Source organism: Melanerpes formicivorus, unplaced genomic scaffold, assembly GCF_026170545.1.
Source record: "Melanerpes formicivorus ecotype bairdi unplaced genomic scaffold, bMelFor1.0.p_v2 SCAF_9, whole genome shotgun sequence".
NCBI classification, from domain to species: Eukaryota; Metazoa; Chordata; class Aves; order Piciformes; family Picidae; genus Melanerpes; species Melanerpes formicivorus.
The window spans coordinates 15,928,629-15,954,207 of record NW_027142361.1 but is presented as its reverse complement, the minus strand read 5'-3'; the positions used below and the strand labels follow the sequence as shown (position 1 = coordinate 15,954,207).

The 25,579-nt window shown below is 47.6% G+C and overlaps 1 protein-coding gene across 8 annotated transcripts in view; it reads left to right on the top strand.

The window, feature by feature from the left end:
• NCOA1 (nuclear receptor coactivator 1) overlaps positions 1-25,579 on the top strand; it is a 411,243-nt gene that overhangs the window by 326,883 nt on the left and 58,781 nt on the right. For all 8 annotated transcript variants that reach the window (XM_068143160.1, XM_068143159.1, XM_068143155.1 and 5 more), the window contains 4 exons: positions 9,679-9,773; positions 14,706-14,883; positions 18,712-18,891; positions 20,280-20,375. In XM_068143160.1, coding sequence (XP_067999261.1) covers positions 9,679-9,773; positions 14,706-14,883; positions 18,712-18,891; positions 20,280-20,375 — 549 coding nt within the window. The remainder of the gene's footprint in view (positions 1-9,678; positions 9,774-14,705; positions 14,884-18,711; positions 18,892-20,279; positions 20,376-25,579) is intronic.

The window sequence follows — 25,579 nt, the reverse complement described above, 5'->3', positions numbered from 1 at the left end:
GAAGATGTTGACGAAGCATTCTATAGGCAGCTTAGGGCTGTCTCAAGATCTCCGGACCTTGTTCTCATGGGTGACTTCAACCTGCCTGACATCTGCTGGGAACTCAACACGGCAGAGAGGAGACAGTCTAGAAGGTTTTTAGAATGCATGGAGGACAGCTTCTTATCCCAGGTGCTGCGAGAGCCTACCAGGGGCAAGGCTATGCTTGACCTCCTCTTCACCAACAGGGAAGGACTGGTGGGTGATGTGGTGGTTGGAGGGTGTTTGGGGTCCAGTGACCACGAGATAATTGAATTCTCGGTTTTTGGTCAAGCCAAGAGGGGCGGCAAGAAGACCTCCACTCTGGACTTCCGGAGGGCAGACTTTGGGTTACTCAAGGAACTAATTCAGAGGGTTCCTTGGGATAAAGTCCTTAAAAACAAAGGGGTCCAGGAGAGCTGGACCTACTTCAATGAAGAATTGTTGAAGGCTCAGGGACAGGCTGTGCCAATGTGCCAGAAGATGAGCCGCCGGGGCAGACGGCCAGCCTGGATGGTTCATGAACTTTTAATGGAACTGAGGGAAAAAAAGAGGGTGTATCACCTTTGGAAGCGAGGGGAGGCAACCCACAGAATGTTTAAGGATGTTGCTAGGTCTTGTAGGAAGAGAATTAGGGAGGCAAAAGCACACTTGGAACTTAAACTGGCCTCTACTGTGAAGGACAACAAAAAGTCCTTCTATAAATACATTAATAGTAAGAGGAAGGGGAAGGAAAACCTCCACTCCTTGGTGGATACGGAGGGGAACATTGTAACCAAGGATAAGGAAAAGGCAGAGATACTTAACACCTTCTTTGCCTCAATTTTTACTAGAAGGGCAGAACGTCTTCCTGACAGCTGGTCTGCAGAGCTAGCAGAAGGAGCCAGGGAGCTGCACAGTTTCCCTATGTTCCATGAGGCGGTAGTTGGAACTCTCCTTAGCAGCTTGGATCCCCACAAGTCCATGGGACCAGATGGGATTCATCCTAGGGTGCTGAGAGAGCTGGCAGATGAGCTGGCCAAGCCACTCTCCATAATTTTCCAGCAGTCCTGGCTCACTGGCGAGGTCCCAGAGGACTGGAAGCTGGCCAACGTGGTGCCCATCCATAAGAAGGGCCGGTTGGATGAGCCAGGGAATTACAGGCCTGTCAGCCTGACCTCAGTGCCAGGCAAGATCATGGAACAGGTCATCCTGAGTTCAATAACACAACACTTACAGGATGGCCAAGGGATCAGGCCTAGCCAGCATGGATTTAGGAAGGGCAGGTCCTGCCTGACCAACCTGATCTCCTTCTATGATCAGGTGACCCGCCTGGTGGATGTGGGGAGGCCTGTTGATGTAGTCTACCTGGACCTCAGCAAGGCCTTTGACACCGTCCCCCATAGCAAACTGCTGGCCAAGCTGTCAGCCCATGGCTTGGACGGGAGCACACTGCGATGGGTTAGGAACTGGCTGGAGGGCCGAGCCCAGAGAGTGGTGGTGAATGGTGCCACATCCAGCTGGCAACCAGTCACTAGTGGTGTGCCCCAAGGATCAGTGCTGGGCCCTGTGCTCTTTAACATCTTTATTGATGATCTGGATGAGGGCATTGAGTCCATCATCAGTAAATTTGCTGACGACACCAAGCTGGGGGCAAGAGTTGATCTGCTGGAGGGTAGAGAGGCTCTGCAGAGAGACCTGGACAGGCTGGACAGATGGGCAGAATCCAACGGCATGAGATTTAACACATCCAAATGCCGGGTTCTGCACATTGGCCACAACAACCCCATGCAGTGCTACAGGCTGGGGTCAGAGTGGCTAGAGAGCAGCCAGGCAGAGAGGGATCTGGGGGTGCTGGTTGATGGTAGGCTTAACATGAGCCTGCAGTGTGCCCAGGCAGCCAAGAGGGCCAATGGCATCCTGGCCTGCATCAAGAACAGTGTGGCCAGCAGGAGCAGGGAGGTCATTCTGCCCCTGTACACTGCACTGGTTAGGCCACACCTCGAGTACTGTGTCCAGTTCTGGGCCCCTCAGTTTAGGAAGGATGTTGACTTGCTGGAACGAGTCCAGAGAAGAGCAACAAAGTTGGTGAGGGGTTTGGAACACAAGCCCTATGAGGAGAGGCTGAGGGAGCTGGGGCTGCTTAGCCTGGAGAAGAGGAGACTTAGGGGTGACCTTATCACTCTCTACAACTACCTGAAGGGAGGTTGTAGACAGGCTGATGATGGTCTCTTCTCCCAGGCACCCAGTACCAGAACAAGAGGACACAGTCTCAAGCTGCGCCAGGGGAGGTTCAGGTTGGATGTTAGGAAGAAGTTCTATACAGAAAGAGTGATTGCGCTATGGAACGGGTTGCCCGGGGAGGTGGTGGAGTCGCCGTCATTGAGGGTGTTCAGAAGGAGACTTGATGGGGTGCTTGGTGCCATGGGTTAGCTGTTTGGGTGGGTTGGATTGGTTGATGGGTTGGACACGATGATCTTGAAGGTCTCTTCCAACCTGGTTTGGTTTATTCTAATAAAGGTTTATTCTAATAAAGGCTGGGGATGGGAAGATTCAGGCTGGATGTGAAGAAGAAATTCTTCACTGTGAAAGTGGTGAAGCCCTGGAATGGGTTGCCCAGGGAGATGGCCGAGGCCCCATGCCTGGAGGTATTTAAGACCAAGCTGGATGAGGCTCTAGCCTGCCTGATCCAGTGTGAGATGTCCCTGCCCATGGCAGTGGTTGGAACTAAATGATCCTTGTGGTCCTTTGCAACCTTGACTCATTCCACGAGTCTATGATTCCACAGATTTTCTAACTAATTTTGAGTGTTTTTTGTTTGCTTTTAATGTGAGCTATTTTTAAATTTGTAATTAATTTTTTGCTTCATTTCTTTAATATTTTGAAATCTACTTTCAATAAATCTATTTCATTTTTGTTTGATTTCATTATATGGATTTATGGGGTTTTTTGTTATTTTTTACGTTTGCAATTGTTTTTATTTAATTTTTTAATTTATTTTCATTTCAATTTTGATTTTGTAAATTATTTTTATAGTTTTTTTCTCTTTTTAATTCTAACTTGAGTTGTTTCACGCTTTCTGTTGAATGTATTTCTTTTATTATTTATTTTGTTTCTTTTTGTTATTTTATTTAATTTTTAATTATTTTCTATTGTGAATTTATTATTTTGATGTGTTTAATATTTTGACTTTTAATCTAGTTATTTTGTTTAATCTTTAATTAATTTCAATTTTTGTTTTTAAACTTATTTCTATACTGTTTTAATGTGTTTTTTTCTTCATTGCATTTTATTATATATATATATTTTTTGTCTGCACTTTTTAATTATTTTTGTTAACTTTTTTGTTTGTTAATTTTAATCTAATTTTGATATAATTTTATTCAATTAATTTTTGTTATTTTGTATTTTAATTTTTCTTTGTTCTTTAAATTTTTATTATTATTTTTAACTTACTTTTTGTAATTTTTAATTTATTTCTTTTTTACCTTCTTTATTATAATTTTTCTTTTGTTATTGTAATTTTTTAATCTGTATTTTAATTTGTTATTCTAATCAATTTTTTCTTTTTCAATTTCTTTTATTTTTGTAATTTCTATTTTTTCTTTTTATCTAGTGTTTAATATTTTATTTTTTATCTTATATTCTTTATTGTAATTCTTTTTTATTTTGCATGTTTGTTTTATTTAATCTATTTTCTATTTTAATTTTAATTTTTTTTTATTATATTTTTTAACCTTTTCTATTAATTCTTTTTTATTATCATTTTTCATTTTAATTTTCTCAACTTTTTCTTTGTATAATTTTTTGGTTGTTTTAATCTAGTAGTCTTGATAATCCTTATTTTCATTTTTTTGCTAACAATTCTTATGTCTTTTTTTGTTAATAGATATTCTGTGTTAGTAATCTTTATGATTTTTCACTGTGTAATATTTGTTTTTAATATTTTGTTTTTATTGTTGCTCTTCTTTTTTATTACTATTCTGTTATTTAGTACTCTATGTTTTGTATCCAGAGTTTTTGTGCTTTTGTTATATATTTCTATGGGTTTTTTTTTTGTTTAACTTTTTGTTTTTGCTTTTTTTTTATTTTTTTGTATTTTTTTCTAGTCTATGTCTAAGAAGGAAATATAAAGACATTACCTTAGCTAAGGAATACTTTTTTTTTTTAAATGAATACCTATTTACTACAAGTCTTAACTATATTACATGGAGCTCCTTTGAAATGCCATGGCACACAACTAAGAAGGTTCGAACCAAAAGAAATCTTACAATGTGAACTCATTACTAAGTACTTACACCTTACTACAATTACTATGTACTAGGTATCTGTAAAAACCAAATGCTTACCATTCATTATGCTTACCAGGAAAACTTAGCAAAACTCTAAATAACAAATCTCTTAAGGACATTGCAATCAGAAATGAAGAAATTATCACTGTAACTTTAAATCAGAGCAGAGCTTTGGTTGGCAAGAGTAGTACTAGAAAATCCTCCCTTTTCTGGGGGTGGGGGTAGGGGTGGGTGGCTAGCAAGGTGTGACCTAGTTGCTATTGTTTCTGTATTAGGGTCTTAACGACTTGAAGCCTATCGTGTCTGAACGACCATTGTTCCACCCATACTGGATTATGTGTTTTCCATTTTAATTTGAGGGTGGGTTGCTGACTAGTAGCCACTATAAAGAAGGAACAGTAACAAGTTTTGCTCCTAGTTGACTTAAGGCATATCAGCCCAATAGAGCAACTGGAAGGGTTAACATGTACGGTCTTACAGTGATTGATTTGCAGTAGTTAAAAGCTAATTGCACTGGCTCTTTGCTAACCCAGGTTGTTTGGATACCTTTTAAACACGACTTCAACATTTGCCATGAGCAATGACTAGTGACCATTCCATTTATAGTTTCATAGTTTCATAGTTTCATTCAGGGTTGGAAGGGACCACAAGGATCATCTAGTTCCAACCCCCCTGCCATGGGCAGGGACACCCCACACTAGATCAGGCTGGACAGAGCCTCATCCAGCCTGCTCTTAAACACCCCCAGGGACGGGGCCTCGACCACCTCCCTGGACAACCCATTCCAGGGTTTCACCACTCTCATGGTGAAGAACCTCCTCCTCACATCTAGCCTGAATCTCCCCACCTCCAGCTTCATTCCATTCCCCCTAGTCCTATCACTACCTGAGATCCTGAGAAGTCCTTCCCCAGCCTTCCTGTAGGCCCCTTTCAGATACTGGAAGGCGACAATTAGGTCACCTCGGAGCCTTCTCTTCTGCAGACTGAACAGCCCCAACTCCTTCAGTCTGTCCTCATAGGAGAGGTGCTCCAGCCCTCTGATCATCCTTGTGGCCCTTCTCTGGACACGTTCCAGCACCTCCACATCCCTCTTGTAATAGGGGCTCCAGAACATGACTAGGTATAATGATGACATCGTCTCCAGTATCCATAATAATTGAAAATTGTATAATTTGTCCACAAGGGTGTCTGACAGATATAATCTGTTCCAGTTTTCCCTTTTGGATTTTTAGGGCTAATAAGGTATTAGGCATATCAGTGGAACCTGAGCCTTCTTGCCCTTGAATTCTGTTAGAAGTTTTAGGCACTCGGGACTGAGATGGTATTGGCTGAGCAATTTCTGTCCCAACAAGAGTGCTAACAGGAGAGGCAATGGTATAGAGCATAATTTTCATAGCCCAGTCATAATCAGAATGTATTGAACCAGGAATTACAAGAATGCCCTGTCTAAAGATAGACTGTCGTCTGCCAATTAACAGAGCAGAGGGTCTGTGACCCAAAGGACCATGCCAGTTAAACTCGACAACGCTTTGTGGATTCAAAAGGAGATATGCGGCTGTTGTCAGGTCCGCTGTGCGCTGCCAGAGGGGGCTGGGGGGGGGGGGGGGGAAGGGGGAGGGGAAGGTGGGGGGCGCGGTCCAAGGACCCTGGTTTGGTGTCGTCGTGTGGGGTATATTCACGCTGCAGGAGCAGCTTCTGAGACGATCTCGAGTAAAATTATTAGATTTGTGACCCTTTCGAGTCTGTCCAACAGTCAGACACTTTAAGGTACCTAGGTTTCTCAGAGGCACGATGATTTCAGGACTGCTTCTATGGCCATGGCTAGATACATTGCTGCTTGTCGATGCCTTCATTCGTTGTAGTCCTGCAGTCATGAGGCAGTAGCACCTGTTGATAAAATGCTGAGAACCTGTTTAGTTTCTTCATTAGCATTGTCAAATGCCAAAATATCCACATTTCTACCTTCATATTGTGAGTCAGGTCTGAACTAGTATTGAATGCCGTATGTAAGGGATGGTATTGACAAAGAAACCAAGTGTCCCTGTTCGGGCGCCAGATGTAGACGACGGAGATAGGAATCAATACGGCTGACCAATGTGATTGAGTATTGTTCCTTTATTGTTCCAGTGTTGCAGGCTGATGGTGCAGGCCTGAGGTGCAGGCCTATGGAGCAGGCCTGTAGTGCAAGTATAGCACTGTAAAGTGTAGAAGAAACAGGAGACAGGAAAGGCAGAAGAAGAAGTGCGTAGCAAGGCAACTGCTACAACTTATATAAGCTCGGAGTGCCTCATTGGCATAGCTCCATTGGTTCCCTATGAGTGACCACACATTGCACTATTACAGATTATTGGTCCAACTACTAATAACACAACGAGGTTGTTGATGCAGGTGCATGTCCTGTTGTCCCAAGATAACTGTCCATGTTTATAGCTACCAGTGTCTTGTTTTAGTTACATGCTGCAGGCACAGCACTGTTTTGCTACACTGCTAGCTGATTCTGCATTTATGGCCTACCACCATGTCAGGCTCTAGGCCTGCACTGCCAGATTGCTCACACTGCTCGTCGCTGGCATTGCCACAGGACCCTGCACTTGCTCTTATTGAACTTCATGAGGTTGGCTTGTGCCCACCTCTCCAGCCTGTCAAGGTCCCTCTGGATGGCCTCCCTTCCCTCCAGCATGTCTGCTGCACCACACAGCTTGGTGTCATCAGCAAACTTGCTGAGGGTGCACTCAATGCCACTGTCCATGGCACCCACAAAGATGTTGAATAAGACAGGTCCCAGGACTGATCCCTGAGGGACTCCGCTTGTCACTGGCCTCCACTGGGACATGGACCCATTGACAGCCACTCTTTGAATAAACCTTTATTTAGAATAGAATAAACCAAACCAGGTTGGAAGAGACCTTCAAGATCATCATGTCCAACCCATCAACCAATCCAACCCACCCAAACAGCTAACCCATGGCACCAAGCACCCCATCAAGTCTCCTTCTGAACACCTTCAATGACGGCGACTCCACCACCTCCCCGGACAACCCATTCCATAGCGCAATCACTCTTTCTGTATAGAACTTCTTCCTAACATCCAACCTGAACCTCCCCTGGCGCAGCCTGAGACTGTGTCCTCTTGTTCTGGTACTGGGTGCCTGGGAGAAGAGACCATCATCAGCCTGTCTACAACCTCCCTTCAGGTAGTTGTAGAGAGTGATAAGGTCACCCCTGAGTCTCCTCTTCTCCAGGCTGAGCAGCCCCAGCTCCCTCAGCCTCTCCTCATAGGGCTTGTGTTCCAAACCCCTCACCAACTTTGTTGCCCTTCTCTGGACTCGTTCCAGCAAGTCAACATCCTTCCTAAACTGAGGGGCCCAGAACTGGACACAGGACTCGAGGTGTGGCCTAACCAGTGCAGTGTACAGGGGCAGAATGACCTCCCTGCTCCTGCTGGCCACAGTGTTCTTGATGCAGGCCAGGATGCCATTGGCCCTCCTGGCTGCCTGGGCACACTGCAGGCTCATGTTAAGCCTACTATCAACCAGCACCCCCAGGTCCCTCTCTGCCTGGCTGCTCTCTTTGGGTGCGACCATCAAGCCAGTTCCTTATCCATCTAGTGGTCCACCCATCAAACCCATGTGTCACCAGTTTGGAGACCAGGATGTGGTGCGGGACAGTGTCGAAGGCTTTGCTCAGGTCCAGGTAGGCAACATCAGTTGCTCTTCCCTCATCTATTAATTTTGTCACCTGCTCATAGAAGGCAACCAGGTTGGTCAGGCAGGATTTGCCCTTGGCAAAGCCACGCTGACTGTTCCCAATCACCTCTTCACTATTCTTCTGAGCCAGTAGTGACTCCAGGAGGATCTGCTCCATGATCTTTCCAGGCACAGAGGTGAGACCATGGAGTTGAAGCCAGCCCATTGCTTGAGCATCCAAAACCTGTGCACACTTGCTTGAAATGGGGTTTGTGTTGCCTTTTGGTTTGTGGCTGTTCATGCAGAGGTGAAGAGACTGCCATTTTTGGTTGATTGACTTTTTGAAGAGCAAAGAACTGCTGGGTGAGAGGGAAGCGTAGGCAGAGGTTGCCCCATAAAGCAGTGGGGCAAGCCGGCAGCCACCTCTGCAAGAGCGTGCGTTAAGCGAATGGTCTTCCAGTCTCACTCCTCTCAGAGCTGCTTTAGGAGCAGTGCATGGGATGAAGGACAAAGTCAGGAAAGAGAAACATCCAAAGTGAGATGGAAGACAGAGGAGTCCTGGGAGGACACAGAGGTGAGGAGTTTCAAGTGACACATCTGTATGTTGTGCAAACACGATTTGATGCTGAGTAATAAACCTTGTGTCCGACGAGCTGCAAAACAGCAAATGCAATCTAGCTTTTGCTGACAGATGAGGTGGGGAACTATCTCCCTTGGTGTTGGGATGATCAGAAATGGAGAGCAGTATCAAGACAGATGAGCACTAAACCTCCAGCAGTCCTAGAAACCTCCAGCAATCCTACAAAGCTCTTGGCTTGCACCTTCAAGATGCACAATGCTGTTCAAGCTTAATGGATATTTATCCTGAGAAAGCATTGAAGCATGAAATGGTTTGGGTGGGAAGGACCTTTAAAGGTCATCTAGAAGGGCACTTCATTGCCCAGCTTTGGACATGCTGCAGCGCCTCAGTGTGCTTCTTGGAGTGAGGGGCCCAAAACTGATCCCCTTTTCAAGGTGCAGCCTCATCAGTGTTCAGCATAGGGGGCAATCCCAGCCCTAGTCCTGCTGGCCACTCTGTTGCTGATCCAAGCCAGGATGCTGTCACCTTCTTGGCCACCTGAGCACACTGCTGGCTCATCTTCAGCCAGCTGTCAACCAACATCTCAGTGACTGCTTTAGCAGGTGTGTTGGTCTAGATGATCCCCAGAGGTTCCTTCCAGACCCCTTCATGCTGGGATTCTGTGATCAGTGGCAGGAGCTGCTCTTCTTTTCTCTGGCAGGTTTCCTCTGGCACAGCCTATCCTCTGTGAATTCCTCCCAGCAGTTATTCCTTAAAGCGTTGTCCGAGAAGTTCCAGATGGAATACTGCAGCTTGTGTCACACTGGATATCCCATTTCCTTTTCAAAATGTTGACTTTGGATGCCTCTTTCTGCAGCCTTCTGCCTATGATGGGGCTTTCCTTCCTGTTTGTGGTAGATTGTTATCTAATTAGTGCCTTTCTTTTATAATAATTAATAAATAATTAGAAATTACATTCTGTCTTCACGAGACTGAGGAAGGAAATTAAAATCCTGGAAGTCTTTTCATGTGCATCACCCATTGCCTGTCTGCTAAGTGTTTTGTTTATTGTTGCTAATAATTCAGTAGTAAAATTACTTTTTTTTTTTTTCTTGCCTGAAATATCCCTTTTCCTTTTTTACAGAGAAAACAGCTGATGATGAAGTCCAGAAGTCTGACATCTCATCCAGCAGCCAAGGGGTGATTGAGAAGGAGTCTCTGGGACCTCTGCTTCTGGAGGTAGGTGCTAAAATACTGTTGATGATGTTGCCAGGTTCCTGTTACTGCCCAAAGCAAAGCAGTGCACCAAGAACATGAAATAAAGAGGAGGAAGCAGTTGGGATGCTCTAAGCCTGATGGTGTCCCTGGCCTGCATTGGAAGTCATGAGCGGCCTTGAGCACAAGCCCTACAGGGAGAGGCTGAGGGAGCTGGAATTGTTTAGCCTGGAAAGGAGGAGGCTCAGGGGAGACCTCATTGCTCTCTACAGCTACCTGAAGGGTGGTTGTAGCCGGGAAGGGGTTGGTCTCTTCTTTCTAGCAACCAGCACCAGAACAAGAGGACACAGTCTCAATCTGTGCCAGGGGAAGTTTAGGCTCGAGGTGAGGAGAAAGTTCTTCACCGAGAGAGTCATTAGTCATTGGAATGGGCTGCCCGGGGAGGTGATGGAGTCACCATCCCTGGAGGTGTTCAAGAGGGGATTGGACGTGGCACTTGGTGCCATGGTCTAGTCAAGAGGTCTGTGGTGACAAGTTGGACTCAATGATCTTTGAGGTCTCTTCCAACCTTGGTGATACTGTGATACTGTAGGCTAATTTTAGTCCTTTGCTTCAGTAAATGATTTGGAACATGAGTCTTACCCAAGCCTGATGAAGCTTGGACTTCCTTAAGTTGAAGCTGTTCTGGGCATCTTCATAATAGCAGCATTAAATATTGAGCTGCCTCTAAATAGGGAGCAAACCAAAGCCCCAGCCCTATTTGAAGGTGAGTTAGAGGATGTGGTGGGTGGTTTTGAATAGGTTTGAACCCTCCTGTCCTCTGGAAAATAAGGCGGGAAGAGGAAGAGGCTCCCAGTTTCTGTGTACACACACTGAACAATGCCAGGGCACTGCAGGTGAAGCACAAGGCTTGTGAGGGGCAGCTGAGGGATCTGGGGTTGTTGAGCCTGGAGAAAAGGCGGCTTGGGGGAGACCTTCTCACTCTCTACAACTCCCTGAGTTCAGAGGTTGGGCCAAAGTGGGGGTTGGTCTCTTCTCCTGAGGAACAAGAGAAAGGACAAGAGGAAACAGCCTCAAGTTGCAAACATGGAAGGTTTAACTTGGACATGGCAAAGAGTTTCTTCCCTGAGAGCTTTGCCAAGGCCTGGACCAGGCTGCCCAGGGCAGTGGTGGAGTGCCCATCCCTGAAGTGGTTTCAAAGCCATGTAGATGTGGGTGCACACAAACAAGACCTCCACAGACTCATAGAATCTTTTGAGTTGGAAGTAACCTTTAAAAGTCATCTAGTCTAAACCCCCAGCAGGGACATCTTCAACTAAGTCAGGTTGCTCAGACCCCCAGCCTGGCCTGGAGTGGTTCCAGGGATGGGGCATCTACCACTTTTCTGGGCAACCTTGGCCAGTATCTCTGCACCCTCCATGGAAACAATTAAAACCATGGATAAATGCTCAATGTTGCTGCTGGAGGAATGAAGGGTGTCAGGGAGGTATGCAAGCTGTCCCCCCATTGGCTGCTGCCTCAAAGCTCCTCTGCCCCTTCTCTGCTGCCCTGCACCCCAAAATCATCATCACCTGGGGAGAAAGGTCTAGGTGGGGTTTACTATCCAGGCTGGGCCTTTTTTTTTGGGTGCCCAGAGTGGGAAGGCTGGTTGTCTTGGCAACAGCTGGGAAGAAGGAAAATTACAGCAAATCTGCCAGAACAATTTTGACAAGAGATTTCTTACTGCTACAGTTTTTTTTTGTTTCTTTTCCCTTTTTAAGTACCACAGTGCTCAAAGAACCCAAATGGATAGATGAGAGGAGAGCAGTGGATGTTGTCTACCTTGACTTCAGCAAGGCTTTCAACACCATCTCCCACAGCATCCTCATAGGCAGGCTTAGGAAGTGTGGGTTAGATGAGTGGACAGTGAGGTGGATTGAGAACTGGCTGAGGGGAGAGCTCAGAGGGTTGTGGTCAATGCAAAGTCCTTCACCTGGGTTGGGGCACCTCTCACTGTCAGTATAGTCTGGGGGATGATGGGATTGAGAGCAGCCCTTCAGAGAAGGACCTGGGGGTGCTGGTGGATGAAAAGCTGGACAGGACCCAGCAATGTGCACTTGCAGCCCAGGAGCCAACTGTCTCCTAGACTGCACCTGAAGCAGCAAGTGTATCAGGTCAAGGGAGGGGATTCTGCCCCTCTGCTCTGCTCTCATGAGTTTAAGTAGGACTTGATGATCTTCAAGTGTTTATTCTAATCTAAACAAATCAATCATTCTGTGATTCTGTGATCAGTGGTCAAGGGAAGATCTGTGGATGTCATCTACCTGGATTTCTGTGAGACCTTTTAGGCAATGCCCCACAGCATTCTTACCTCTGCTTAAGACTGGGAGACCCTGTGCAGAGGGACACCCTGCTGTCAGACCCTGTGTCCTGGAGGAGCCCTCTGTGGGGCTGCAGTGGTATGCATGGGAACATGGTGGGGTTGGGATCAGGTAAAGCCCCAGGGTGGAAGGTTCCCAGAGTTGCAGGGGTCAGTGCTGCTTTATGTGTGGGGCTGTGACTGTGAGTCTTGCATAGATCCATCTCTCCTGCCTCCCCTTGCCAAGGGGCTGTTTCCCCTGTTCCCCAGGGGAGTCATCCTCTATGAATGCCCTCACAGCTCAGGGTGCCTAAAGCCTGAGGATGGCTTGGTGCCCTTCAGGGCTTGTTGGATCTGATTTGGGTGTCTGTTGTGCTTTTACATCTCTGTGGTGCCAGTTCCTGGTAGCTCCTGCACTCCTTCCCCATGCCATGCAGGCAGGGAGAGTTTCTGGTTAAAGGAATTCTAATGAGAAAATGGAGAACAAAACAGTTCCCATAACCATCTGATCCCTAGAACAGATGTAATCCCTCCCTCTGCCCCCCTTCTCAAAACTCACTGATCCCCACAACAGTTCCAATCCCTCCCTATCCCCCTCCCCTGCAAGACTGACCGACAACTGTTCCAGAGTTGGTTTAGGTTGGACATGAGGAAGAATTTCCTACCCTAAAGGGTTGTCAAGCCCTGGAACAGGCTGCCTAGGGAAGTGGTGGAGTCACCATCCCTGGAGGGATTGAAAAGACAAGGGGATGTGGTGCTGAGGGACATGGTTTAGTGGTCAACTTGGCAGTGCTGGGTTAATAGTTGGACTCAATGATCTTAAAGGTCTCTTCTCACCACAACAATTCTATGATACTGTGAGCCTGTCTAGTTGCAGGATCATGGTCCCCTAGAGCTTGCTGTTGATGAGAAGGATAAGTAGGAATGAGACTCCAGAAAAAGGAGATACCACCTAGATGAAACATTTTAGGTGACCCACGCTTGGGAGTGCGTAAAGTGGCGATTTGCCTGCTCAAGGGCTCCTCAGAAGGACTCTGCAGCTCTGAGCTCTTTGCAGCACCAGAAAGCATTCTCCTCTCCACACCATGGCAGTGAATTAAAAACCTTGGTGATGTCCTCATTAAAATAAGCAGCTTTCCCCATGTTGTATGGGTGGGTCTGAGTCACGCCTGTTGTCCTGCATTTGATGGCAGGGCTGATGTGCCACTTGCATGACAAACCCCTGCCCTCTGCACGCCAAAAAGGCTCTGTCGTTCCTGGGCTGTAATTAAGCAAATCAGGCAGATTCTTAATTTCAGCAGTTGGCCAAATTAGAGGCTTCCTGACTGCTCTGACCCTTGGGAAAGGATTGTTTCTCCTCCCCTGGCACGGTTCTTAGTGTCAGGGATGTCCTCAGTAGAGGAGGTTGCAGACTAGAGATATAGATTCCTGTGGTGCGTGTGGGCTAAAGCATCACACCACTACAATTCCATAGATAGACTGTTTGGTGGATGAGGGATGGGATGGATGGGTGACATCCAGAGGGCAGTGGTCAATAGCTTGATTTCCAGATGGAGACCAGTCACAAGTCAGGGTTCAGTACTGGGATAGTGCTGTTTAGTATCTTCATCAATGACAGAGTGGGATTGAGTGCACCCTCAGCAAGTTTATAGAGGACAACAAGCTGAGTGGTGCAGCTGACACACCCAAGGGATGGGATCCCTCCAGAGGGATCTGTACTGCTTTGAGTAGTGGGTCCATGTGAATCTCCTGAGGTTCATCAAGGCCAGGTGTAAGGACCTGTGCCTGGGTCAGGACAACCTCCAGTATTGCCCCAGGCAGGGTGATGAAGAGATGGAGAGCAGCCCTGGAGAGATGGACTGGTGGGGGAAAAGCTGGACATGACCTGGAAGTGTGCCAACTGCATCCTGGGCTGCATCCAAAGCAGTGTGGCCAGCAGGTTGAGGGAAGGGATTCTGCCCCTCTGTTCTGGTGAGACCCCACCTTCAGTGTTGGGTTCAACTCTGGGGTCCTCATCACAGAAGAGACATGGACCTGTTGGAACAGGCCCAGAGGAGGCCACAAAAATAATACAAAGGCTGGAACCCCTCTGCCTTGAGGACAGGATGAAAGAGTTGGGGTTGTTCAGCCTGGAGAAAAGGCGACTTCAAAGAGGCCTTCTTGAAGCCTTCCAGTATTTAAAGAAGCCTGTAAGAAAGCTGGGGACAGACTTTTTAGCAGGACCAGTTGTGACAGGACAAGGGGTGATGGTTTTAAACTAACAGGTAGGAGATTCAGACTAGAGAGAAAGAGAATATTATTTTGGTGATGGTGGTGAGACCCTGGCCCAGGTTTCCCAGAGAGGTGGTAGAAGCCCCATCCCAGGCTGTATGGGACTCTGAGCATCCTGATCTGGTTGAAGATGCTGACTGCAGGGGGAATTGGGTTAGATGACCTTCAAGGGTTCTTCCCATCCAAACCATTCTGAGATTCTATGTTTAAGCAAACGTGGAGTCATTTGATCACTGCTATAATACAGAGTGAGGATGAAGCCAAGGTGCAAGAGGCAGTCAAACATTGCACCCTGCCTTGCTCTGGGACACATCACTACACACTGCCCTGGTTTTTTCCCCTTCCAGGCCCTGGATGGCTTCTTCTTCGTTGTGAACCGCGAAGGGAGGATCGTCTTCGTCTCCGAGAACGTGACCAGCTACCTGGGTTACAACCAGGAGGAGCTGATGAACACCAGTGTCTACAGCATCCTGCACGTGGGGGATCACGCTGAGTTTGTCAAGAACTTGTTGCCAAAATCTCTAGGTAAGAAACCCTTGAAGTCAGTTTTCTATCAGCTGCTGGTTGGACAGGGCTGTCAGAAGAGCTGCTCTGCATTATTCAGTCTAGCTGGGCTCAGGCTGGATGTTGTGGCTCTCGTTGTTTCTATTGTTGTTTACTGGCAAACTGAGAGAGAGACTCAAGCCAGGTAACAATCCATAAACCTTTGCCCAGTAAAATTTTGCTGGGAGGGGTGGCTGACACCCCATCAGGCTGTGTTGCCATTCAGTGAGACCTGGACAGGCTGAGTTGGCCAAAGAGGAACTTCATGAAGTTCAATAAGGGTGAGTGTAGGGTCCTGAGTCTCAGCAGGAATAACCTCATGCACCAGTACAGGTTAGGGGTTGACCTGATGGAAAGCAGCTTCACAGAGAAGGACCTGGGAGTGCTGGTGGATGAGTTCACCAAGAGGCAACAATGTGCCACTATGGCCAAGAAGGCCAATGGTCTCCTGGGGTGCATGAAGATCCTTGGGGCCATCAGGTTGAGGGAGGTTTGCCTGCCCTGCTACACTGCCATAGTGAGGCCATATCTGGGGTCCTGGGTCCAGTTCTAGCCTGCCCAGTTCAAAAGAAACAAGGAACTACTGGAGAGAGTCCAAGAGAGGCTACAGAGATGCTGAAGGGACTGGAGAATTTCTCTAAGGAGGAAAGGCTGAGAGACCTGGGATGTTGTCGTAGTTTGGGCTGGCTGCCCTCTGCTACAGGGGTGTTTCCTGTGTCCAGAAGTCCAGCCCAGTGGGTGGACACAGGAAATTAGGTTATTTCCTACCATGATCCCTTGCACCACTATAAGTCTCACGGCGGGGTCTGGCACTTCCTCTTTCCTTCCTCCTCGCCACCTGGTAATTGGGGGGGGAGATCTCCCGGCCATGGGCCTGGTTAGGCCCAAGGCCACGGGGGGATGGGCAGTCTCAGATCTGGCCAGCTGAGACTAGCCTAGCAGGGGGGGGGGGGGGGGAAGGAGGAGCCCTGGGGGTTTGGGTGCACCCCCAGGTGGGGATGGGATTTCTCTGGGTCTGTTTTTGGGTCTCTCTCTCTCTTGTCACTGTATTTCTAGTTTTTTTTTCCTGCACGCACTCACCGTTCTATTTAAACTTTCCATCACCTTTGCAATCCGTTTGTTTGAGTCATTATTTCTGCGCGTGGTGGGGAGGGGGTCTGCCCCAACCCATTACAGATGTTTAGCCTGGAGAAGAACAGAGAGAGGGTGTGCTTAATGCTCATCAAGATCTAAAGGGCAGGAGGCAACACCATGGGCCCAGACTCTTTTCAGCGGTGCCCAGCAACAGGGCAAGGGACAGTAGCCACAAACTGGAATGCAGGAGGTTCCATCTGAACAGGAGGGAAAACTTTCCTGTAAGGATGCCAGAGCCTTGGAAGAGGCTGCCCAGACAGGTTGTGGAGTCTCCTTCTCTGCAGAGATTCCAAACCTGCCAAGGCATGATCCTGGGAAACCTGCTCTGGGTGACCCTGCTTTAGCAGGGGGGTTTTGGACTCTGTGATCTCCAGAGGTTCCTTCCAGCCCCCATCACGCCTGGATTTGGTGAGATACCAGTATTTTATTTTTTAGTAAGCAGATGGTGGATAAAAGCATTCAGGTCACCTTCCCTACGTCTTTATCTTCTAAGACAATTTTCTCCTTTGCCTTTGGCTTGTGGGTGGCAGACCTGACTCATCTGCCTAAAGTGAGGGGGACACATAGCAGCTTTAGGAAAACAAGGAGGAGAACTTTGAGATGTTTTGTTTAGAGAGACTGGGCCTATCCCAGCTCATTTAGGTTGTCCTCCTAGCTAGAGAAGGGTTGTCCCCAACTGATTTCAGAGCCCAAGTGTCTGGCATGGATATGTGCCACATCTTGGCATGTGAAAAGAGATCACGGTGCAAGCAATGAGCTGGTGGTTGTTCCCCGTGCCAGGAAAATGAGTCGTTGTGAGGGTGGGAGGAAGCATCACAGAATCACAGAGTGGTAGGGGTTGGAAGGGACCTCTGGAGACATCAAGCATTGCGTGGTGAAGGCACTTGTGGAGTATTTGAAGCAACTGAAGAAGGAGGTTTTATTCATTGACTGGAAATGAACATACTCTGGGTGGATGAGGTGGGTGAGGCATCACTGATCCTTCATCTAGTCACACCTTTGGAGAAACACAGGGGCAGATGAGCCTTTTCCAAGTAGCTTGACTTCAAATGATGTGTTTTGTTGAAATTCACACTTGTCTTCCTTCTGGATAAATACAATGATGTCTTAACCACCTAAGTCTATGAGCACACACCTACAGAGCTTCAGGCATCATCTTTTCCCTGTGGTTACCCATTTTAAGGCTGGATATTTTCTCTTTCCTTGAGTCTTACAAGCCCCTCAGCTCTTCTTGGAGATCAAGTTACATGAAAGCTTCATCATCTGCTGGTGGCAAAATCACTTGGGTTGAATATAAATATCCACAAAGATAAAAAATATCAGCCTACTGGTGCCCAGAGGCTTTTGGAAAAGCCTGGTTAGAGAAAATACATCAAAGGGGAAGGGTTTTGCTGCTGCAGTCCCAGGTGTCACTGCTCACTTACCCTGGAAATGGGGAGGAAGCAAAGGTAAAACACCCCACAGTTCTATGGAGATGCTGAGCTGGACTTGTTGGAACAGTCCCATGAGCATCACTTTTGCTGGGAATTCAAGCACAACAGCAAGAGGCAGGAGCCCTCCCAGGCTCTGGAAGTGTCTTAGAAACCTCATGCCTCAGTTTCCCTGCTCGTAAGATGGAGATGATAGCACCTACCAGCGATGTAAGGAGTAGTTCATTAGTGTCAATGAGAGTTCTCTCATGTCAATGTGCTGGTCTCAGCTGCTCCTAGGGCCTGGGTAGGAGTGTGCACCAGGGCTCAGGGACTTCAGCAGGTCCAAAGGAGGCCCAGGGGGCTGGCAAAGACAGCTCTGACCCTGGCTGTGCTCTTGGCTCATGCCTGGCCTCATCAGAGAGCTGCTTCCTTCTCCCAGGCCATTGCTTTTCCTTCTGTCCCCTTGTCCTAGAGGTCCTTGGGAAGTCCAACACAACCAAGTGCAAGGTCTGCACCTGAGTCGAGGCAGCCCCAGTATCAGCCCAGGCTGTGGGATGAAGGGATGGAGAGCAGCCCTGTGGAGAAGGACTTGGGGCTGCTGATGGGTGGAAACCTGGACAGGAACTGGCAATGTGCACTCACAGCACAGAAGCTACCTGCATCCTGGGCTGCACCCAAAGCAGTGTGGCCAGCAGGTCGAGGGAGGGAATTCTACTCCTCTGCTCTGCTCTGGTGAGATCCCATCTGTGGTATTGGGGTCCTCATCACAGGTGAGACATGTACCTGTTGGAGCAGGTCCAGGAGAGGCCACAGCCTGTGAGGACAGCCTGAGAGAGTTGGGGTTGTTCAGCCTAGAGAAAAGAAGGATCCACAGAGTCCATCTTGAAGCCTTCCAGGGGCTAGAGGAAAGCTGGGGACAGACTTTTTATCAGGACCTGTTGTGACAGGACAAGGAGTGATGGTGTTAAACTATAAGAGGGGAGATTTAGATCAGAGATAAGGAAGAAATTGTTTATGCTGGGGGTGGTGAAACATTGTCCCAGGTGGCCCAGAGAGGTGTTAGATGCACCTCATCCCAGGTTGGAACAGGGCTCTGAGCATCCTGCTCTAGTTGAAGATGTCTCTGCTGGCTGCAGGGGGATTGGACCTGATGACCTTTAAAGGTCCCTTCTTGCTCAGAATACTGTGTGATTCTATGAAGTCAAGTGGGATATGTGCATGGTGCAGCTCTTACCAAGTCTTCTGCTCCTTCCTCCATCCACAGTAAATGGAGTTCCTTGGCCTCAAGAAGCAACCAGGCGCAACAGTCACACCTTCAGCTGCAGGATGCTGATCCGGCCACCAGATGAGCCTGGCGCTGAGAACCAGGAGGCTCAGCAACGCTATGAGGTCATGCAGTGCTTCACTGTCTCCCAGCCCAAGTCCTTCAAGGAGGAAGGAGAAGGTAGGGGACAGCATCCTCAGCTTCTGCTCCTGCATTCAGAGTGGGAAGGATAAGGCAGGCAGGAGGAGTGGGGTGGGGGCTGCAATGCAGGCAGGAGGACCAGTGCAGGGATAGCAGTGCAGGGAGGAGGAGGACTGAGATGGAGATGGAAGTGCAGGCAGGAGGAATGGGATAGGCTAACAGCAGTGCAGGCAGGAGAAGGAATAGGATGGGGATGGCAGTGCAGGGAGGAGGAGGACCAAGGTGGTCAGGGCAAGCAAGAGGAGAACAGCAGTGCAGGCAGGAAAAGGACTGGAGTGGGGATAGTAGAGCTGGCAGGAGGAGGACTGGGGTAGGGATAGCAGTGCGAGTAGGAGAAGGACTGGGGTGGGGATAGTAGAGCAGGCAGGAGGAGAACTGGGGTGGGGACAGCAGTGCAAGCAGGAGAAGGAACAGGGTGGGGGTGGCAGTGCAGGGAGGAGAAGGACCAAGGTGGTCAGGGCAAACAGGAGGAAGACTAGGGTGGGGGATAGCAGTGCAGGCAGGAGGAGGACTAGAGTGGTAAGGGCAGTGTGGGCAGGAGGATGACCATCCACCAGCTCACAGGGCTGTCTGGTGGGATGGGTTATTCCTGGCCTGGTACAGACAATGCCCAGCACAGGGGAGATACCTGAAGTTCCCTGCAGCTTCTCACTCCCTCTTACTTTCTGAGCTGATGCTCTCCAGCCAGCCCAGGTCCCTGGCCCTCTGGGGCTACTCACAGTTGGTATTCCTTAAGGGAGAAGCAATATTTTATTACCCACCAAAGCCCAGCGGCTGCAGGACCTTCCAGAGAAGTGATGTGGGTGCCTGCCACCCCAGCTTGTGCCTTCACTGCTGCCAGACCACGGTGCTGCCTGCACTTTTTGGGACTGAACCAGCTCCCTGCAGGCAGATCTCAGGACAGGGTTCCATCAGCACTGTGGGAGCTGCTGCTCTCCTGCCCTAACTCTCCTTGCTGTGTCCCAGCCATTCTTTCCCTGTGCATTAGCTGGATTAATCCACTGCAGTTTGCACAGGAGATCATGACTGGAAGGAATAAATTATGGTATTTTATGACCAAAGACTTTGCCTGAAGCTGAGAGTTGCTGGGTTTCAGTGCTGACTTTTATTGCACCGTGCTGGCAGATCTGAGGAGCCTTTACAATTAATTTCTCCAAGCCCTGGAAACTTCTATTCCAGCATATTTTATGAGAGTTTAGACAGAGCCTATTTGCTTTGAAGGGCCAGAGGGTTGCTTGAGGTGAACACCGCCAGGGTAGGACATGACCATCAAGCCTGGTGGTAGTATTTTAATGAAACTGTTGAATGGTGATTGTAATGTCTGATTCTCATCTTCCTGGCCCTGTCTTCTCCTCCTGCTTGGGCAGATTTCCAGTCATGTCTGATATGCATTGCAAGACGATTACCTCGGCCGGCGGCCGTCACCCCTTCTGAATCCTTTGTGACCAAGCAAGACACCACAGGTAATGACCCAGCATTGCTGGGGAGTCCTAGCTCCAGAGGAGCTGTTGTCCCCAGGGTTCAGAGGACACTGATGTGGTGCAGGACCTCATATCATGAGAATGGTCCTGTCCTTTACAAATGGCGGTGTTGCCTGGTAGGAGCAATGTGGTTGACACCTCTGCTGGAGACATCTCAGCAGAGTTTACTCCTCATCTGACTTCCTGCAGCTGAAATTATGACCCCACACAATGCTCCAGGCTGGGGAAAGAGTGGCTGGAAAATGCCCAGCAGGAAAGGAGCTGGAGGTGTTGGTCAACAGCCAGCTGAAGATGAGCTGGCAGTGTGCCCAGGTGGCCAAGAAGGCCAACAGCATTCTGGCTTGGATCAGCAAGGGCTAGGGCAAGGATTATCAACTTGTACTGGGCACTGGTGAGGTTGCAGCTCAAATACTGGTTGCAGTTTTGGGCCCTTCAATCCAAGAATGACATTGAGGTGCTGGACCATGTTGAGAAAATGGCAAGGAATCTGATGAAGGGTCTAGAGCACAAGCCTTGTGAGGAGAGGCTGAGGGAACTGGAGTTGTTTAGCCTGGAGAAGAGGAGGCTTTCTACAACTACCTGAAAGGAGGTTGTACTGAGATGGGGGTCAGTGTCTTCTCCCAAGGAACACCCAAAAGGACAAGAGGAAATGGCTTCAAGTTGTGCCAGGGAAGGTTTAGGTTTGACATGTGTCTCAGTCCGGAGACACAGTTCTTTTAAATATTCCCGTGTTGTGAAATTAGAGGCACAAACGAGGCCAAAATATCAACAGCTAGACTATTTATTACATAAACAAAGTGGAAATAAGAAGGGGAGAGGGAGAAAATGGAGAGGGAGAGAGAGAGGGAGAAGAGGGAAGGAATTAGAGTGAGGGAGAGAGAGAGATAAAAGGAGAAAGTCGGAAAGACATTATATTACCAACGGTCAGGGGTGGAGAGAGTCCAAGATGCGTTGTGTTGCCCCGTGATGTTCCAGCGTGTGGTGCCATCTTCTTTCTTCTGCTTTGACAGTGTCACTCAGGTCTTTTTATACAGGTTTTAGTCCTTAGGTATGTATCCAAGTATTGTCCCTCAGGAACTCCAGGGGCAAGGAAATAATCCTTAGGTAAATGTCCAGGTATCGTTCCCCCGGAAATCTTTCTGTGTATTTCTGTGTGTTTGGGCAAGGTTCTGGATGGGGGGGGGGGGGGCCTCCGCCTCCTCTGTCTCCATCCAGACAAGCCCCCCACACTCCTTACACATCAGGAAACAGGTGGTAAAAACCATTGTGTCACCCTTCCCAGGGTACTTGATGGGTGGAGATTATCTTGCCCTAAAGGCGTGATGGCTGGGTCCTTGGGTCTATTGTTGTAGTCCAGTGTTATCACAATGCAATCACAAGCTGATTTGCATCCAGGATTGGTAGACAGGATTCTTTGCACCTTCCTTCCAGTGGCTCTGCCCAACACATATCAGCTATTCTCTCAGGGAAGCAGCAAGTGATTTTATCTTTGTTGAGTCACACCAGGAGAGCCAACTTTTAGTCTCTCACACCATCCCGTCAATCAAAGATAAAAGCAAGAAAGAAAGAAAAGAAAGGTAAGGAAAGAAAAGAATTTTTAAACAATTTTTACAATAGATTTTGATTGCCTAATGGCACGAATCTGTTTTACATCGTCATTAGTTACAAATTGCATATTAGACACTACATGTTGAATCAAATGTATAAAACAGGGAATAATACAGGGTAAAAGGAGTAACAAGGCCAAAACACATAACAAATAATACAAAAATTGTTTCATCCATGGTCCTCCTGGGAGCCAGGAGAGCCAGCTCATATCCCATCCGTCCCAGGTTTGGACAGGAACATGTGTTAGCTTCTTAAGTCCAGATATTTTTTTTTACTACTTTTCCATTGTCATCAATTTGTAGACAACAGTTAGTATCATTTAATTTCCCACAGACCCCTTCTTCTTCTGCTAACAAATAATCGAGAACCATCCTGTGTTGTAGAATGGCTGTTTGCATCTGTGTAGCTTGATCTGCTAATAAATCTAGGGCACGAGCTGTCTCATTGCTGATTACTTCTAAGAGGGCTTGCAGCCTTATGATACGGTTTAAGTTACAGATTGGTTCTCGAGCACCACTAATCCATTCATGGGGGTTCCAGGTGGCAGGACCATAATATTCAATAATCCTTTTGGGAGTCCATTCACCCTTTCCCCATTGTTGACCACTACCCCTGGTAAAGTGAGTGGAGATGGACCTCTTCCTTTTTCCCAGGTTATCATATACTTTGATCCCCAGGGCATTTCCTTCTCCACCTGGGAGTAAGAAAAATAATGGGTGGATTAGTCCAATATAGCATATCCCGGTCCAATTCAGTGGTAATTTTTTATAGGCCCGGTGCTCGTATATCCAATAATGACCTTTCAATGCAGTAGTTCCATTTTCAAACAGGCCTGTGGGGGTTGTAGGCATCTGGAAATATGGATTAGGGAAAAGGACATGGTTCCATCTCCCCTCAGGGTGAGCATGACCAACCATTGTACAATATCAAGCACTCGAATCGTTTTTCCACTCACACGATTGGTAGAGGAGTGGACCATATCTTTCTCTGAAATCATATATACGAGACACATTTTCTCTTGACCAAAACCCCTCAAAGTCCTTAACTCCCCCAGTTTTGTTAACCCACATCCACCCAGATGTGTGTCTAAAACTGGGTCTTTTCTTTTGGTTTTGTAATCTCAGATTGCGATATGTAAATGTCCATTGACATGTACTTATACCTACAAAAACACCACCAGGTTGTGTGCGGTTTAGACAATAGATTCCTTGGCCTGGATACTGGACTGGCCATGGGGCTGTATCTTCTTCAGTCCAAAAGGTGTTTTTGTCCACTTCACTAAGGGAGCTCACAAGCCATTTGGGAGCTACTGGAGTCGAAACCCAAGGCCAGGCTTCGAATCCCTGCGGCCCTCCACACACCCAACAGTTCATAAGGTTGTACACAGAGGACACTTCTTCTGCTAGCTGCATGAATAGATTGGTTACAAGAAACCCCTCATTAGGATCTGAGGAGGCAGATGCAGAAATATCAAGGGTTAATGCTCCAAGGGTACACCAAAATAGAGAGACAAACATCTTGTTCATATTATAGGGAATATCACATAGATAATTATAACAAGGCGGTTTCCCAGAAGGTCATGCAGGCGATCAATGCAGATGATCAACAGCTCCACAGGTTCTCTAAAAGCTGACTTGGTCCATTTTAGGGAACCAGTAGATTAGTTATTATTAGAAAGGTGGAATAATCCACCTTGTATTAATCTTGAATTCTTTTCCATGAGCATCTTTTGCCCTCCAGGTATATTTATTAATTGGAGTTTTGAGTACCAGGGGTATTGTTCCCACAGTGGGGAGTTCAACCAAAACTGGTTGGCCTGGAGAGTATGAGGGAGATTTGGGATGCTCAAGTATGGTTGGCATGATTTCTGGGGCTTTGGGGCAAAAGGCTGTAATTTTTGGGCATCCGTTTACCCCCCCAACGGCTATTAACACTGGTCAATGCTTCCCTTAGCCGCTCAGCCCATCCTGGCATATGGGGTTTAAGGAAGCGTTTTAACAGACCGTTGGTTCGTTCCACGATTCCATTTGCCTGTGGGTAATAGGGGGTATGATATACCCAAGTAATTCCTTCCTGGGTTGCCCACTCTTGAACTGTTTTGGCAGTGAAGTGGGAACCATTATCTGATTGGATGGACTGTGGTTTAGGGAATGTACCAAACCATCCCTTCAGTGCCTTTACTGTGTTTTCTCCTGTTGCTCTGGCAAATGCCTCAGCTGAGACCAATCCTGACACTATTTCTACCCCAACCAACACATATTGCTTCCCTTCTGATTTTCGGAAGGGGCCAATATAGTCCACTTGCCAAGCTTCCCACAGCCCTTTCCCCTCTCTTAGGTGCAGGGTGTCTTTCCAAACGGGTGCGGCATTGGTCACAAGCAGAGACACAAGTCTTGCACTCTTCTCTGCTAACTGGCCAACCCCTTGCTTGGGCCTCACAATACAGATCTTTTATTCCAGAGTGTTTTCTTTTCACATGCAGCCATTCTAGCAACCGTTCCCAATTTTCTGTTATTTGGGTGTTTTGCAGGGGAGCTAATCGGGCTAGTTCATCTGCTCTGCCATTCCATTGGCTAGCAGAGGAACCATCCTCTTGGTGGGAGGCCACCCATCCCACTGCGAATTTTCCTTTTTTAGCAATGGCCAGAATATCTTGCCATTTCTTCTTCTGCCATACAGGTATTCTATTAACTTCCCAGTCATTCTCCTCCCAGAAGAGTATCCATTCAGTACAGCCCTTAAATACAGCATAGGAGTCAGTATAGATGTGGACAGGAGAAGTAGATTCAGCCTCATGCTGAAAAACACTCCAGACTGCAATCAACTCCCCCACTTGAGCACTACCTTCCCCTTCAGTAATTATCTGTTCATCAGTATCCACACTGAGTGCCACAGATCTGTACTTCCAGGTCTTCCCTTCCCGCTTAGAGGAAGCATCTGTGAACCATGCATTCAGTATCTGTCCAAAGAATGTAGGGGCTACTTGTATTACAGAGGAGGGTTTGTTAGCCTCCCAGTCTGGACCCATTTCCTCCTGGAAGGTCAACATTTTGGTGGTTCTCTCAGATACTGAAAAGATGTCACAGTAGTGCTCTATCTGGGCATACCATTTCCTCACAGAGGCCCTCTGGGCCACCCCCTCAGGTGGTGGTGTTCCTGCCAGAATTGTCTTAATTACTTTGAATGGGCCTCTAAGCACTATTTGTTGTTGTTTAATGGTCTTCTCAGCTTCCCGCAGGGCTAAACTAACCACAAACAAACCCTTTTCCCACACCTTATACCTTTTTTCTGCATCCTTAAAACTATGACTGTAAAATGAAATTGGCCTGACAGGGGCTTCTGGACCCTTTTGCCATAAGTGTACTGATAAGCCAGATTTAGCAAATACCCATTCAATGTGCACAGGGTCAGTAGGGTGAATAGGACCAAGAGCTTGGTGGACAGTGGCTTCAAATATTAGCAGCTGTAATGCTTCTTCGTGGGGCTCTTCCCACTGCCACTGAGCCCCTTTGCATAACAAATCATATAGGGGTCTTGCAATAATTGAAAAATCAGGAATATGTTTCCTCCAAAACACA